The 14,066-nt window shown below is 46.0% G+C and overlaps 1 protein-coding gene across 2 annotated transcripts in view; it reads left to right on the top strand.

Moving 5' to 3' along the window:
• The window catches only part of LOC117357639, a 269,485-nt gene that overhangs the window by 81,501 nt on the left and 173,918 nt on the right, over positions 1–14,066 (top strand). For both annotated transcript variants that reach the window (XM_033938503.1, XM_033938504.1), the window contains exons 17-19: positions 1,330–1,530; positions 2,406–2,527; positions 12,213–12,441. In XM_033938503.1, the coding sequence (XP_033794394.1) occupies positions 1,330–1,530; positions 2,406–2,527; positions 12,213–12,441 (552 nt within the window). The remainder of the gene's footprint in view (positions 1–1,329; positions 1,531–2,405; positions 2,528–12,212; positions 12,442–14,066) is intronic.

Genomic DNA, 14,066 nt, shown 5'->3' with positions numbered 1-14,066 from the left:
TCAATTATCAGTCAACCGCTAGGTGTCCTTTATAGTATCAGCCTATTGGTGCCTAAGTGTGCTTGTGGTAGGAACCAGTATATTAGGCCAGGGTATTCTGGGGGAAGGGCTGTGGCAATATTGAGACAATGATTTGTTACCGCTCCAGGTATTTATTTCATGCCTGTCCTGAACTCCCTCCCATCCGGCCAAGCCATCGCAACCGTCCTGGCTCAGGACACCACAGACTGCAAGCACCTCCTGGAGCTTGGAATTTCTGCATGCCAAGTTTGGCCATTAGGTGTCACTGTTGTGTGATGGCTGGGGTTCCCTCTCCCTGAGGGCTGTGGGCACTGTCTCTGCAGTATTCCCCACTCCTCCTTGTCTCAGTCTAGCTTGGGAAGTCTAGTAGGCCAGTTCCAAGGTTCCTATGATTAATCCCCCACACGTCACTTTCTCTATATATTGATTTATGTAGCCCGTCCTCCCAAAAGAGCCCTCAACGGGTTATAGGAGTACATACATAGCGTAGTCGAGACAAACATGGACAAGACGTATTTGGAGTTATGGAAAATAGAGAACATCTGAGATACACTAGGTAACTATGCTGTACATGCTTTGTTGAGGAACTTAGCGCTATGGCCTAGTTGGTCTTTTCATGGCCTTCCTAAAGTTCCATAGGACGTCCAGCTCGCCGATGGAGACATTTGGTTCCACAGTTTGGGTATGAAGTGCGCGTAGGCATGTCTGCGGGCTGATTCTGTTTTGAGGTTGCATCCAGGGGGTAGGGACAGTCATCTTTCTTTCTTCGTGTATCTGCCTCTCCCCCATCTCTTTTCTTGACATCTCACACTCTCTACTTCTTCCCTTGGTTTCTCTCCTTTTCTGTGGTATCTAGCTCTCTCCATCCCTCCTTTACTGTTGTTGTATTCCTCCTGCAATATTGCTCTGGGGATTCCCCTAACTGCTATCACCTTAGCTTTCACTGCCACATAGGAATTTTGCCTTCATCATCTCATGTATTTATTTATTTACAGGCAGGTTCTTCCTTCAGTTGTCTCTGACAGGGAGCTCTAGTTAATGAACACCATGCTAATGCCCAAGACCAGAGTTTATTTATTTAAAACATATATTACCTGCACTATCCACAGATCTAGGCAGGGTACAATTAAAACACCCATAAATTGAGAAATAAAAAGTTACAACAGCAAAAATGGCCTTCAAGGGTAGATTCTGCAACATTAAGGCCCCTTTTATGAAGCCGCCTTTGCCTGTCTAGATGACCTAAAGTATGTGGGTGACCCTGTTTCACTTTGCTCATGGAAGCCTGTCCTTAACCTGCCCTCTCAGCTTCTTGACAGCTATTACGAAGCTTACCAGCATGCCGTGGATCCAGAAGAGAGATTTGGTTTGGCACAAGTAATGACCAAAATCATGTATCGACGGCCACGCTTTGACTTTGGCAGGCGCTATTTTGTGAGTTCGTACCAGGATGAGTGCTTCTGCCTCCAGCTCCACCAGCAGCTCGTCAAGGATGTGTTAAACAAGCAGGTATTAGATAGCAGGGTTTGATTTATTCATCTCACAGACACGAAATACAGCGCAGTTTCCATAGCTAGAACTGTCATGGCACCCACTGCCTGTTTGTAGTTTTACAACCACACTCAAAGCGGTTTACTACAGGTACTTCAAGCATTTTCCCTCTCTGTCTCAGTTGTCTCACAATCTGTCTAATGTACCTGGGGCAGTGGAGGATTAAGTGACCTGCCCAGGGTCACAAGGAGCAGTGCGGGGTTTGAACCCACAACCTCAGGGTGGGTGTAGCTCTAACCATTTATGCCACAAAAAGGCTGTTGGGTATTTCTGGGTTTTGAACACATATCCCAAGGAATTGGGTTTTATAACAAATATTTCTCTGCTATGTCATAATCACTCATAGCTTATGGCCTAAATCTAAATGCAGAGGTATAAGAAAATGATTATTTTCTGCTAGGGTCCATGTGCGTGTCTGTTAAGGGCACTGAGAAGATTGAACAAAACAACTGGAAGGGTTATTAGGGATTCTACATAGAGAAGGTGGGGGGATTACATTACATTAGTGATTTCTATTCTACCATTACCTTGTGGTTCAAGGCGGATTACATAAGGTCCTGAAGGCGGGAGGTCTTCCCTTGCTATCTGAGTTTCGCCTTCATTGATCCTGGTGTTGAAGGAGAGATTAAACTCCTGTCCTTGCTGCCTTACCAACCAAGGATCTTGTCTTATCTGTTGCCACTTCTCCAAGTCACAGTCTTGGAGATGCATCAGGAAGAGGGACCTCCATAACTCTGATAAGAATTACAGCCATTTCATGGCCCCTGATTGAAAGGGTCTTAGGTATGTTTCAGCTTCAGCATCCACTTCAGCCATGTACACCATATTCACAGATTGATACCCAGCGAGAGTATGTCCAGAAGATTTGGCGAGGAGGGCAGAAAGGGGGTGTTGCAGAGTTTGGTCTTCCCCTGAACGTCATTTCTAAGCAACTGGTCTCCATTAACAACAGCCGGTAAGTCTATTCTCCCATCACTCCTCCAGAAGGAGAGTTTGATCTCAAGTGACTAGTTGCTCCCTGGTATTTCAGATGGATCCAGCAGATGAAATCTCTTTGTAGGCTTTGGTGGCGATGCCAGGCTGAGCAGGGTGCCCCAGAGGACAGCTGCGATGCTCTGTTCTCTGTTATATAGCTAGGATTGGCTAGGGTTGCCAGATTTTCCAGTTGAAAAATCCAGACCCTCTACACCAGCGGTCTCAAACACGCGGCCCATGGGCCGCATGCAGCCCCCCAGGGACTATTTTGCGGCCCACAATCTGTCTCCACAAGCGGTCTCCAATCTACTTCCCTTCCAACTGCCCTCCCCCAAGCCACCGCAATCGGGGAACAAGCCAGCGCCCGAGGTCTTACTTCTCCCTGCCCTCCCCCAAGCCACTACCATCGAGTAACAGGCCGCCACCGCCGCAATCGGGGAACAGGCCGCGCCGAGGTCTTAACTCTGGACTTAACTCTGGACAAAGTGCCAGGTTTTGAAAAGCTGTCCGGAATCACGGACATGTCCTCAAAAGGAAGACATGTCCGGGGAAATCCGGACGTCTGGTAACCCTAGGCTTGACTCCATCTTTCCCAATTCCTTTCTCTGTTCTCTTAATTCAGCAACATCTTCAAACCACCAACCCAGTGGCGTAGAGAGGGAAGGAGGCGTCTGGGGTGACAGTACCCAGATTCACTGCGCCATGCGCCCCCTGCCCTCCCCCTCAGCGTATCTCTTCAAATGACCGCCATCAGCGGGCAGCGTCTTCAGCTCTCCCTCTGACATCACTTCCTGGATGGATGATCATTTGAAGAAGTAGGTAGGTGGGTGGAGAGGAGGAGAGGGGCTGGTGCCCTCGCCAAGACAGCGCCCGGGGCAGTCTGCACCCCTCTCGCTACAACACTGCACTCCCAGCCCCCAGCCCCTGATTTTTAGCCAGTAGAGCCACACTTGCCAGACAACAGAAGCAAGAAGGATTGACCTCATCTTAGAAGGGTCAGTGGCAGCCATATCCTTTTGGCCCAGCAACCTCCTTTGGTGTCACTACCAGTGGCACAGACTTCTCTTCCCCCTCCCTTCCCCACCCTGTTTCCAGGTAGTCCAACCATTGCAAACCTTCAGTCAGGGGTCACAGATAAAAGGTTCCTTCGAGAGCCCAGCACGAGTGCATCCTACGTCTCACTAATAGGCATGATCAGTGTGCAGTATTTGTAACTCGCAAGGGTGATAGGCGCCCATCTTCCGCCCCTCCACCTCCACCTCCACCTTCTCCTTCCTTGCCCCATACCTCTGTAACTCCCAACCTTCTGTTGTGCCAGCGTCTGCTCTTCCTCTGATGTCACTTTCTAGGCACAGGTCCAGCGCCTCAACTGCCTCTCCGCTGCAGGGATCTTGGTCGGGATGGTGTGGGAGATGAACTTTGCCTCTAGACATCCCTAGCAGCGCTAAACTGAACGAGTGAAACTTCGAGCCTGAAAGGAGCTGTGCCCTACTTTGGTTCTCCTTATTCTAACTTGCATTTGCACTACGGGACAACCTATGGTGCACTTAACTTTTGAGCTGCTGCCACTGAATCTGATTTAGTGCCACCTGATTTACGGCTAATTTAACTATTAATTTAACTGCTATTGAATCCAATTTAGTGCTATCTGATTCACTGCTAATTAATTAACCTAGAAATTGGAAATAACAGAAACACCAAATAGCTACTAGGACAAGAAGGAGTCATTTTAATCTGCAAGCATGAATTTCCTACTGATTTTACTAATCTATTTAATAAGGGACAACATTAAGGATGTTAAGTAGAGAATGACACGGTGACAAAATTCATCACCGTTCCCGTCCCTGCGGATAACCGCGGGAAACCATCTTCATGTCATTCTTTAAGGAGAGAGGGAAGAAGCAGAGTATGAATGGCCACAACCACTGACCCACAAGCTTTGCTTTGAAGAATGCTGGTGTAGAAGGACTGAGGTTGAAATAGACACTAGAAAATGACATGGGATTATTTCCCGCGGTTATCCGCGGGGACGGGAACAGTGATGAATTTTGTCTCCGTGTCATTCTCTAATGTTAAGTCACTCTATCTACAGCTACACTCAGCCCATTATCCTGACCTACCCACCAGGCTTATAATTAACCAACAGGAAGACAGAGCAAACCATATTAATGTAATCTCGAGCAACGGTTAGACATCAACGTACCCTAAAAAAAAAAAGGATAAGGGAAATAAAACCCATCAGAACCACTACATCTACCAAACCTATCACATCCACTTCCGTTCCCTGTGCATATCTTAACACCAGATCTGTCAGGAATAAAGCATTTTTAATTAAAGATTGGATCATCAGCAAGCAAATAGCCTGTCTTTTCCTAACGGAAACGTGGCTATTGTCTGAAGATGACCCAATAATAAATGATCTCCTACCAGATAATTTTAAAATTCACACGCTAAATCGTGATGGAAGAAGAGGGGGAGGATTAGCAATTGTTTCTAAGGAAGGATTTATAGTTGAACTATTGGATTCCAAATTGACCAATCAATTAGAAATATTAGCCTGTAAAATTAGCAATAAGGAACTAGAAGATTCCCTTTCTTGTATATTATTCTATATTCCGCTGAAAAGCTGGCCAAAAGCTAAAGAGGATTTTTGCGAATTTGTCCTACATAACTCAATCACTTTATCACATAATTTAATTGCAGGAGACATAAATTTACATTTCGATGAAGTGGACAATCCAGAAGCGAAAGACTTTAAAAACTTTCTATTAGAGAATGACACGGTGAAAAAATTGGTCCCCGTCACCGCCCCGTCCCCGTCTCACCATCCCCGTCACCGCCCCATCCCCGTCTCACCATCCCCGTCACAGCCCCGTCCCCGTCTCACCATCCTCTTCACCGCCCCGTCACCGCCACTGCCACCCCATTCACCACCCCGTCACCGCCACTGCAATCCCATTCACTTTTCTTTATTTACGTATAAAAGAAACATTCTTTAAAACTTTAAAACTTAGTTAAATATTAGTTAATAACTATACAAAAACAAAACACGCAGAGAAAAAATTAATTAATATAAATTCTCAAAACTGACACATTTTGATCACTAAATTTAAAATAGTTATTTTTCATATAGTTTTTCAATCACTAATCTTCCACCACCCCTGGGGCTAGCAATGCAAAAACAAACACGACATGTACTTTAAATGCTTACAATGTTAGCCTATATGGTAAGTAGACGCGGCCGCTGTACCTAATCGCGGCAAAGATCTCCCTGCCGTGATTAGCATAGTGACCGCGGCTACGGCTGCAAGTCTCCCCTCCCCCCAGCGATCACGGCAGGAGGGCACCCAACCCCTCCTGTAGACCCCCCCCAACGGCCCTCCCGACAATCGCAGCAGAAGGGTACCCAACCCCTCCTGCCGGTCCTCCCAATGGCCTCCCCTAAGATCGCCGGCAGGAGGGTACCCAACCCCTCCTGCTGGACCCCCCCCCAACGAACCCTCCCACCCCGGAACCCCCTTAGTCTTACTTTCCAAGTTGGACCGGACGGCTCCTCACACGTATGGCCAGCAGGCTTGCCTCCGTCCAAATGAGGCGGGCCCGCCCCTACCCTGCCCAACCCACATGATCCTAAGGCCTGATTGGTCTAGGCACCTAAAGCCACTCCCGCTATAGGAGGGGCCTTAGGTGCTTGGGCCAATCAGGCCCTAGGATCCTGTGGGTTAGGCAGGGGAGGGGAGGGGCGGGCCCGCCTCATTTGGACGGAGGCAGGCCTGCTGGCCAGACGAGCGAGGAGCTGTCCGGTCCAACTTGGAAAGTAAGACTAAGGGGGTTCCGGGGTGGGAGGGTTCGTTGGGGGGGGGTCCAGCAGGAGGGGTTGGGTACCCTCCTGCCGGCGATCTTAGGGGAGGCCATTGGGAGGACCGGCAGGAGGGGTTGGGTACCCTTCTGCTGCGATTGTCGGGAGGGCCGTTGGGGGGGTCTACAGGAGGGGTTGGGTGAAATGAGGAGCACGGTGAAACACAGGTAAATAGCGGTTCCTAGAAGGGGGTACATTGGCCCGCGGGGACAAACCTGTTCACCGTTTCCGCGGTCGGTGAATGGCCTTGTCCCCGTCACCGCAGCGACTGCTAGTTTTCTTCCCCGTTTTCGGCGGTGACCCGCGGCTTAAATGCGGTGGCCGCGGGTAAACCGTCACCGTGTCATTCTCTACTTTCTATCTCTACTTAATTACAATCTCCCTTTACCCATATAAACACATGAAAAAGATCATCATTTAGATGTGGTAGAGATGTCCACAAAGGAGATCTTAGACCCTTCTACCTCTCTTTCGGACAGTATTTGGTGTCACGATATCTGATCTGACCATTTCACTTATTATTTCAATCTAAACTGGACTCAGCTAAAATCTAAGACTCATCCACGGACAAAAAGAGAACACCTTACAAGGGGCCATATCAATCCAGAGGAATATTGGTCACAATATGATCTACAAGCGAAGATAGAAGAAGGTTTTCATCGGGGAACACCTGGCTTGGCCTCCGCGTGTGCGGGTCACCGGACTGGATGGACCAAAAAGGTCTGATTCGGTGAAGGCATTTCTTATGTCTATGATCACTGGATGAAAACTAGCACATCCATTTTAGATAAAATTGCCCCTAAATAAAATAGTATAAGCTGCTCAAATAAAAATAACAAATGGTTTGACATCGAACTCCTAACAATGAAACAATCAGTAAGACGATTAGAAAGAATTTGGAAAAAAACAGGAAAACTGTCAGACCGAAACAACTGGAGATCCAACATAAAACTCTACAAAACATTTTACTCATCCAAAATTAACTCATCTAATACTAGCTCAAAAGGAGCTAATACAAAAGAACTGTTCAACATAGTTACAAATTTATTTGACACCACACACTTCACTCAACTCATGCATAATATCAAGCTACCCTCAGCCAATGATCTAGCACAACATTTCGATTCAAAAATTAAAAACCTAAGAAATATCTACTCGACAATTGTCGCATGTGAACATCAATCAATTGATATACATGGAAATGAAATACCAGCGGACATGATTTGGAGTTCCTTCCACAATTTAGAATGGAATAACTACATCAAGTTATATAGCAAACTAGTTGTTTAGCCCGTTACATTAACGGGTGCTAGCAGCCCTTCTCCCTTATTTTTACCTCCTCCCTGTCCAGCAACACCTCTCCCCCTTTCCCTGCTCCCCCCATATAGCAGTAGCCCTTCTCCTTTTATCTCCCCCTGTCCAGCAGCACCCCTCCCATTCCCTCCTCCCCCTGTCCAGCAGTAGCTCTTCTCCTTTATGTCCTGCTCCCCCTCTGTCCAGCAGTAGCCCCAGGAAAAGAGTGAGGATCACAGGACCAAAGCTTTTACTGACATCCAAGTAGGGGAAATCCACTCTCCCCACCTCCTTGCTCCTGCTGCACTTCCTCCTTGGCTATACACACGCGCGCGCACACACTTACATACAGCTCTCCGGCTCCTCGCGCCCCTCCTCCACATTCCACTTCTTCGGCGGGGGCCAACGTTTTCTTTATTTTGTTTTCTTTTCACGTGTTCCTCCTTCATGGAAAAACAGCACTACCGGCCAACTTAGTCCCTTGCCGCCCCCTTCCCACGCCGCACAACCACCTTTCTTTCCCTCCCTCCATCAGGTGCAGTGAATCCACCAATGTTAAAAGGAGCCACGTCGAAATCGGAGGCCTGCCACTGCCGTAGCACTTTCCCCTCTGCCTTGGCAGAGAGGAACGTGTTACGGTGGCGGCAGGGCTCCAATTTCAAAGCAGCTCCTTTTAACATAGGCGGAGTTGAACTGACCTGATGGAGGAAGGGAAGGAACGGTGGGGCAAATTTCGGCAACAGCAGGAATTGTTTGGCGGGCCAAGCACCGTGAAACTTTGTTTCTTTAGGCAGCCCCGGGGGGGGGGGGGGGAGGGGGTTGAATCGTCGATGTGCAGGCCGCTGAGACGGGAGTGAGCAGTTCGGCTTCCCCTATCTGGGGAAACCGGGGAAATCGCCGTGCCGAACTCAGCTGCGCATCGGGAGTGAGTTTTTCGACTTCCCCTATCTGGGGAAACCGCCGTGCCGAACTGAGCTGCGCATGGGGCCGTAGTAAGCGCGGGGCATGCTGCAGTCTTGGCGGCCACGGACATACGGATCATGGAAGCACGCTGATAAGACTGCGCATGCGCCGCCTACGGTTTTATTATATAGATACTCTAAATCATACTGTGTCCTGGACTCATGTCCCCCAGAAATTATGAAAGCAGCTCCATTAGACTTTAAACTATCTCTGTTGAATTATTTAACCAATAACCTAACCAATGGAAAATTCCTCACTAATAATGGTCATATCATAATAACCCCAATTCCAAAAAATCGCAAAGAATCATCAACATTAGTAACCAACTATAGACCAGTAGCATTCATTCCATTCATTGTAAAAATCATGGAAGGATTGGTACACACCCAACTGATGGAATATCTCGACCAGTTCTCTCTTTTGCACGAAACTCAATCTGGTTTTAGGCCTCTGTTTAGCACTGAGACAGTAATTGCGGCTATCATGGACAATGTGCGTTACTTGTTTAGTAAGGGCCTCAATGCCATAATCATGCAATTTGACATGAGCTCTGCCTTTGACTTGGTGGACCATGGGAAACTGTTACAATGCCTAGATGCAATTGGAATCAGAGGAGAGGTATTAAACTGATTTATCCTGCACCTACCAAGTCAGTTTTAATTACGATCTCTCTGATACATGGAACAATTCATCTAGCGTGCCACAGGGGGTCACCATTATCCCCTATGCTCTTCAATGTTTACATGTCCTCATTGGGTGCGCAATTGTCCCATCTGGGGATAAAACTATTTAGCTACGCTGATGACTTCATGATAATTATCCCATTCACTACCTCTGTCTCAGAAGTCACCCCCAAAGCAACAGAAGTACTAAATCAGATGAAACAATGGATGACTGAATTCAGACTAAAACTAAACTCGGAGAAAACAAAATTTTTCATAGCATCGCCACACCCACTTGACACTAAAGCATCATTGTGCATCAATAACCTTAGTTATTCCATTCAATCCACTATGAAGGTATTAGGAGTAACACTGGACCAGAGCCTGACCATGAAAGACCAGATAGACTCCTTGATTAGAAAGATCTTTCTCAGCCTTTGGAAACTTTGGTTCATTAGAGCTTATTTTGATGTCTCATCATTTAGAATTCTAGTACAATCCCTTATACTGAGTCAACTTGATTATTGTAACATCATCTACTTGGCACTCTCAAAGAAGAATATGCGGCGATTGCAACTGGTACAAAATGCAGTGGTTCCTATCGACTTCTACACTGGCTGCCGATGGAGGCAAGTGTGAAATTCAAGTTTGGTTGTTTTTGCTTCAGGGTACTTTACGGCTTAGCCCCCAAATATATAACAGACCTTTTTTCTTTCACAACCAACAAACATAGGAGAAGCTCACATCCGAACTTTGTTTGTCCACCGGTTAGAGGTTGTAAATTTAAAAGTCATCACCAACATCTTTTCTCATATCAAGCAGCACTATGGGGTAAAGACCTGGAACAATTACTCGTGCCTACTACTTATAGGGAATTCAGGAAACGCCTAAAAACACATCTGTTCCTGAAGTACTTAGGTAACTGATCTATACAATCTTAGTCCTCAACAAATGATCTTTAGAACTGTTATTCACTAACTCTGAACTTTGTTTATTCCACTCAATCTGTAATATCTTTTAATCATTGTAAACCGCATAGAACTTCACGGTCCTGCAGTATATAAACTGTTATTATTATTATTTATTATTATTATCAGAGGAAGAGCCAACGCTGCCATGACAGCAGATTGGGGGGTTGCTGCTTGTGCCGGGAATGTTACGGAGATATGAGGAAGGGAAGTGGCATGCATGTGCGGTAGTGGGGGGGGGGGGGGGTGAGGAAGGAGAGGAGGACCGGTGTCTGTGTCCTCACCAAGATGACACACCATTACTATGCCACTGCTCACAACATCTCCTGCCACCCACCCACCTCATAGTCTGGTGATATAACGAGGTAGATGGATTGCTTTTTCATATTTGGTTTAGTCTCAAAGCTGAAGCATCCTGAGCCTTCATTTATTTATTTATTTATTCATTCAATTTTCTATACTGTTCTCCCAGGAGAGCTCAGTACGGTTTACATGAATTTATTCAGGTACTCAAGCATTTTTCCCTGTTTGTCCGGGTGGGCTCACAATCTGTTTACTGTACCTGGGACAATGGGGGATTAAGTGACCCTGGGGCAATGGGGGATTAAGTGTCCAGGGTCACAAGGAGCAGTGTGGATTTGAACTCACAACCTCAGGGTGCTAAGGCTGTAGCTTTAACCACTGCACCACTCTAGAAATCAAAAAGTGAGCCAAGTATAGGACAATGAAGCCATTGTGACATCACTGGTGAGGTTGGCTCTTAGACATTGATGGAATGAGGCATTATGACATCACAATACCTGCTCTGGTTATCAGAGGCTGAAGCTTTTCACACTATTTATTCATTCAGTTTTCTCTATTGTTCTCCCAGGGGAGCTCAGAACGGTTTACATGAATTTATTCAGGCACTCAAGCATTTTTCCCTGTCTGTTCTTAATGTGCCTGGGGCAATGGGAGGATTAAGTGACTTGCCCAGGGTCACAAGGAGCAGCGTGGGTTTGAAGTCATAACCTCAGGGTACTGAGGCTGTAGCTTTAACCACTGCGCCACTCTAGAAATCAAAATGTAGCAAAAGTGAGCCAAGTATAGGACAATGAAGCCATTGTGACATCACTGATGAGGTTGGCTCTTAGGCATTGGTGGAATGAGGCATTATGATGTCACAATACCAGCTTTGGTTACCAGAGGCTGAAACCTTTCACCCTATACCCTTCTCAGAATGGTTTACATGAATTTATTCAGGTACTCAAGCATTTTTCCCTTTCTGTCCCAGTGGGCTTATAATCTATCTAAAGTATCTGGGGCAATGGGGGATTAAGTGACTTTCCCAGGGTCACAAGGAGCAGCATGTGTTTGAATCCACAACCTGGGGGTGCTGGGACTGTAGCTTTAACCACTGTGCCACTTACAACCTTCCCTGTGCTTCCTTCTTCTACAGTTTTTGTGTCTGATGTTGGCAGGTTGGTTGCTACAAGGGATCCTCAAAAAGTTTCCGCACTTTTAGTTTTTCTAACACTATTTATTAAATATCTCAAAAGCAAATCCCATCACCCTACGACATGCCCCAACCATTTCCCACATAAATATGAAAATGTGGAAACTTTTTGATGAACCCTCACATTTTCTCTGTCAGGCTCTGGAAGACGCAGAGGAACCCATCGAGGTTTTGCATCTCTCATTTCAGGGCACAAAGGCAGTATTAGGAATTTTCTTGGGTGATGAGCATTGATATAGTTTCTTCCATCGAAGCAGGACTGCAGTGTGCATTTGTTCAGAATGTCAAGGGATCATAGTAGTGTGCAAAAACTTTGAAAGGAAGTTCCAGAGAAAAGCATCATCCGATGTTAGAAAATTAGGTAAATTTTGTCCATGTTACCTGTATTAGAAAGATACATATATATTTTGTCCTTGTTTTGTAAGCCCTGCTTTAAAGAACATTTACCTCCTGGAGTTCCACACTTCGCTTGGCTTTGTGTCCCTGATCCCCAGGGCTCTGGAACATGTTTTCCAGGAGTTCGAGAAGATCTGCAGGCCACAGACAGCTAGTCAGGCTGCAAGCCTGGAGAAGGAGGTCCTTCAGCTGGTGCTGGATGAATGGCTGAACATGAAGCTGCCCCAGACTGCTTACAGCACACAGCTTCATAGAGATGTAAGTGTGGCCGCTCATGAGCTCTTTTTATATCAGCTCATCTAAGTCAGTGGTTTCCAACCCTGTCCTGGGGGACCACTAGCCAGAATATACATGACAATCAAACCCAAACCTCACTGGGACTTATCAAATTTTCTAGATAGCTCTATTAAGTTAAAGATAGCATAAGACTATAAGAATTGTCGCTGCTGGGTCAGACCAGTGGTCCATCGTGCCCAGCAGTCCGCTCCCGCGGTGGCCCTTAGGTCAAATACCAGTGTCCTAACTGAGACTATCCTTACCTGCGTATGTTCTGGTTCAGCATGAACTTGTCCAACTTTGTCTTGAAACCCTGAAGGGTGTTTTCCCCTATAACAGCCTCCGGAAGAGCATTCCAGTTTTCCAACACTCTCTGAGTGAAGAAGAACTTCCTTACGTTTGTACGGAATCCTTTCAACTTTAGAGAATGCCCTCTCGTTGTCTCTACCTTGGAGAGGGTGAACAACCTGTCTTTATCTACTAAATCTATTCCCTTCATTATCTTGAATGTTTCAATCATGTCCCCTCTCAGTCTCCTCTTTTCAAGGTAGAAGAGGCCCAGTTTCTCTAATCTCCACTGTACGGCAACTCCTCCAGCTCCTTAACCATTTTAATTGCTCTTCTCTGGACCCTTTCGAGTAGTACTGTGTCCTTCTTCATGTATGGCAATCAGTGCTGGATGCAGTACTCCAGGTGGGGGCGTACCATGGCCCTGTACAGCGGCATGATAACCTTTTCCGATTTGTTCGTGATCCCCTTCTTAATCATTCCTAGCATTCTGTTTTCCCTTTTCGCCACCACCGCACATTGTGCGGATGGCTTCATTGACTTGTCGACCAGTACTCCCAAGTCTCTTTCCTGGGGAGGTCTCTCCAAGTACTGCACCGGACATCCTGTATTCGTGTATAAGATTTTTGTTACCAACATGCATCACCTTACACTTATCCACATCCATGTCGCAGCCCATTTCTCGAGCGTGTTTATGTCACGTTGCAGGTCTTTGCAATCCTCCTGCGTCTTCAATACTAAAATACTTAACGTCTCAAATACTTAACATAATATACATTCAATCCATACATGTATAGAATCCACTCACAATTTCAATCATCCCAATAAAAAGATCAAATGTAAACTTCCTCTCAATGATCACCTGTATAAAAAAATGGCAGCAGTCACTGAAGTTTGTATTTAAATCATCAATGAATCAGCAGCAAAAAGAATCCATATTCCTTTTCTCATTCTTGTCTCCACTTATAGGAATTCTGTAATGTCCATTGCATTTAAGCTCGACATGATTTGGTGTTTCACCAAAAGGCGTCTTCAGGAACTTAATCTAGGAGTGGTTCCATTGCATCTATGCACACATCAATACTAAAAAATAAATTACCCATTATCATTCATACAGTTTACAAACCAACATAAATCACATATCATTGCTCATAATATAAACCAATATGTGAAAAATCATTATACGAAACACTCAACTCGTAGCTTGCTCGGATGAGACATCCAGACCAGGATCAAACAGCCAAACCCTGACATTTCAACTTCCGGTTTACTTCCATCATTTCCTGTATCCCTTCTATACTTTCAACATTTAGCAAAAA

This window comes from Geotrypetes seraphini, chromosome 3, assembly GCF_902459505.1.
Source record: "Geotrypetes seraphini chromosome 3, aGeoSer1.1, whole genome shotgun sequence".
In the NCBI taxonomy this organism is placed as follows: domain Eukaryota; kingdom Metazoa; phylum Chordata; class Amphibia; order Gymnophiona; family Dermophiidae; genus Geotrypetes; species Geotrypetes seraphini.
Note: the sequence above shows the minus strand (reverse complement) of the source record. Positions and strands in the feature narration are given on the sequence as shown.